At 54.2% G+C, this 1095-nt stretch overlaps 1 protein-coding gene across 1 annotated transcript; it reads right to left on the reverse strand.

Moving 5' to 3' along the window:
- Positions 1–888, reverse strand: PV07_12873 (uncharacterized protein; the record flags this gene model as incomplete). Its single annotated transcript, XM_016400444.1, has 2 exons — positions 375–888; positions 1–327 (listed from the first exon to the last, which is right to left on the reverse strand). Coding segments are annotated over exons 1-2 (657 nt in total), but the record flags the coding sequence as incomplete, so codon positions are not given.
- Between the last annotated feature and the right edge of the window lie 207 nt (positions 889–1095).

A 1095-nucleotide genomic window follows, 5' to 3' on the forward strand; every position in this document is an offset into this window, starting at 1 on the left:
GCTCGATCTTCCGGTTTGGTTATGGGTTTCCGGCAGTGAGGGCAACTGTCGCGTTGTTTCAGCCATCTTGTCACGCAGTCACCGTGAAACCAGTGATTGCATGGAAGGACGGTCACTTCGCTACCCAACTCCACATTGACCATACATATCGAACATTCAGCCTTCCCTTCTTTGCCTAGCATGTCCCCATCCACCATCTTCTTTTCGAGAGACAGGGTAGCTTCTCCGGAGGCGGGCGAAGGCGCCATAGTCTCCTCTCCGTCTATTATCTCTATCCGGACTATGGCGCCTTTTTGTGGTATTGATCCCGAGAGGATGGGGAGGCAACTGCGGAAGATTCAGCACAAGATCGCCACCGCGCCTATGATACGTACGCGAGCAGCCAATCCGCCAGCTGCAAATAGAAATCAGGGTCACCTAGTGTCCCTAGGCTTTGTCCTCGCGAGTATCCGAAGGTGCTTAGAAGATCAGGGTGAACAAGTATGATTCGATGCGGTAGTCCGGCCGGTAGGGAAACCAACTGGATTATGCCACCAGTCTCTTCAAGGTGGCCATCTGCGCGCACATCCCTCCGCCGTGAATGAGTGCCGGGAGCCAGTATCCCACTTCCACCAGCAGTTGTAACTCGGACGTCGTCAGGTCCGCGCGCTCGAACATAGTAGTTTAGGCACTCGCAGAAGTTCTGTTCTCGGTGTATACTCGACATGACGGAGATTTTCGTGGGATAGAAAAGCGGTGGTTCAGGTGCACAGAAGACGTTGGAGCAAAGGGGGTCTTATGTGTAAGCAGGCGGGCGGAGTGGAGCATCTCGTCCGGTGCGGTAAACGGTCTAAGTGGCGGCAGCGGGGAGAGAGGGTTGTGGGATGTAGCGGTAGCGTTGACGGTCGCACGGGGACAGAAATATCCTTCCCACTGGACGGAAGGCGTTCAGCCCGACGTCCACGGCGGCCAGGACCGTCGCGGCCTATGAGTAGCGATTGGATGCGACCCAAATTACGATGGAGTAGTCACTCCGCTGAAACTCTTGTGGTAATCAGGCGTCACCTAAAGCTGGCGTGAATAGAGTTGCCAGCTTTCTTTTTTTTTTTTTTTTTT

This window comes from Cladophialophora immunda (assembly GCF_000835495.1).
Source record: "Cladophialophora immunda strain CBS 83496 unplaced genomic scaffold supercont1.267, whole genome shotgun sequence".
NCBI lineage: Eukaryota > Fungi > Ascomycota > Eurotiomycetes > Chaetothyriales > Herpotrichiellaceae > Cladophialophora > Cladophialophora immunda.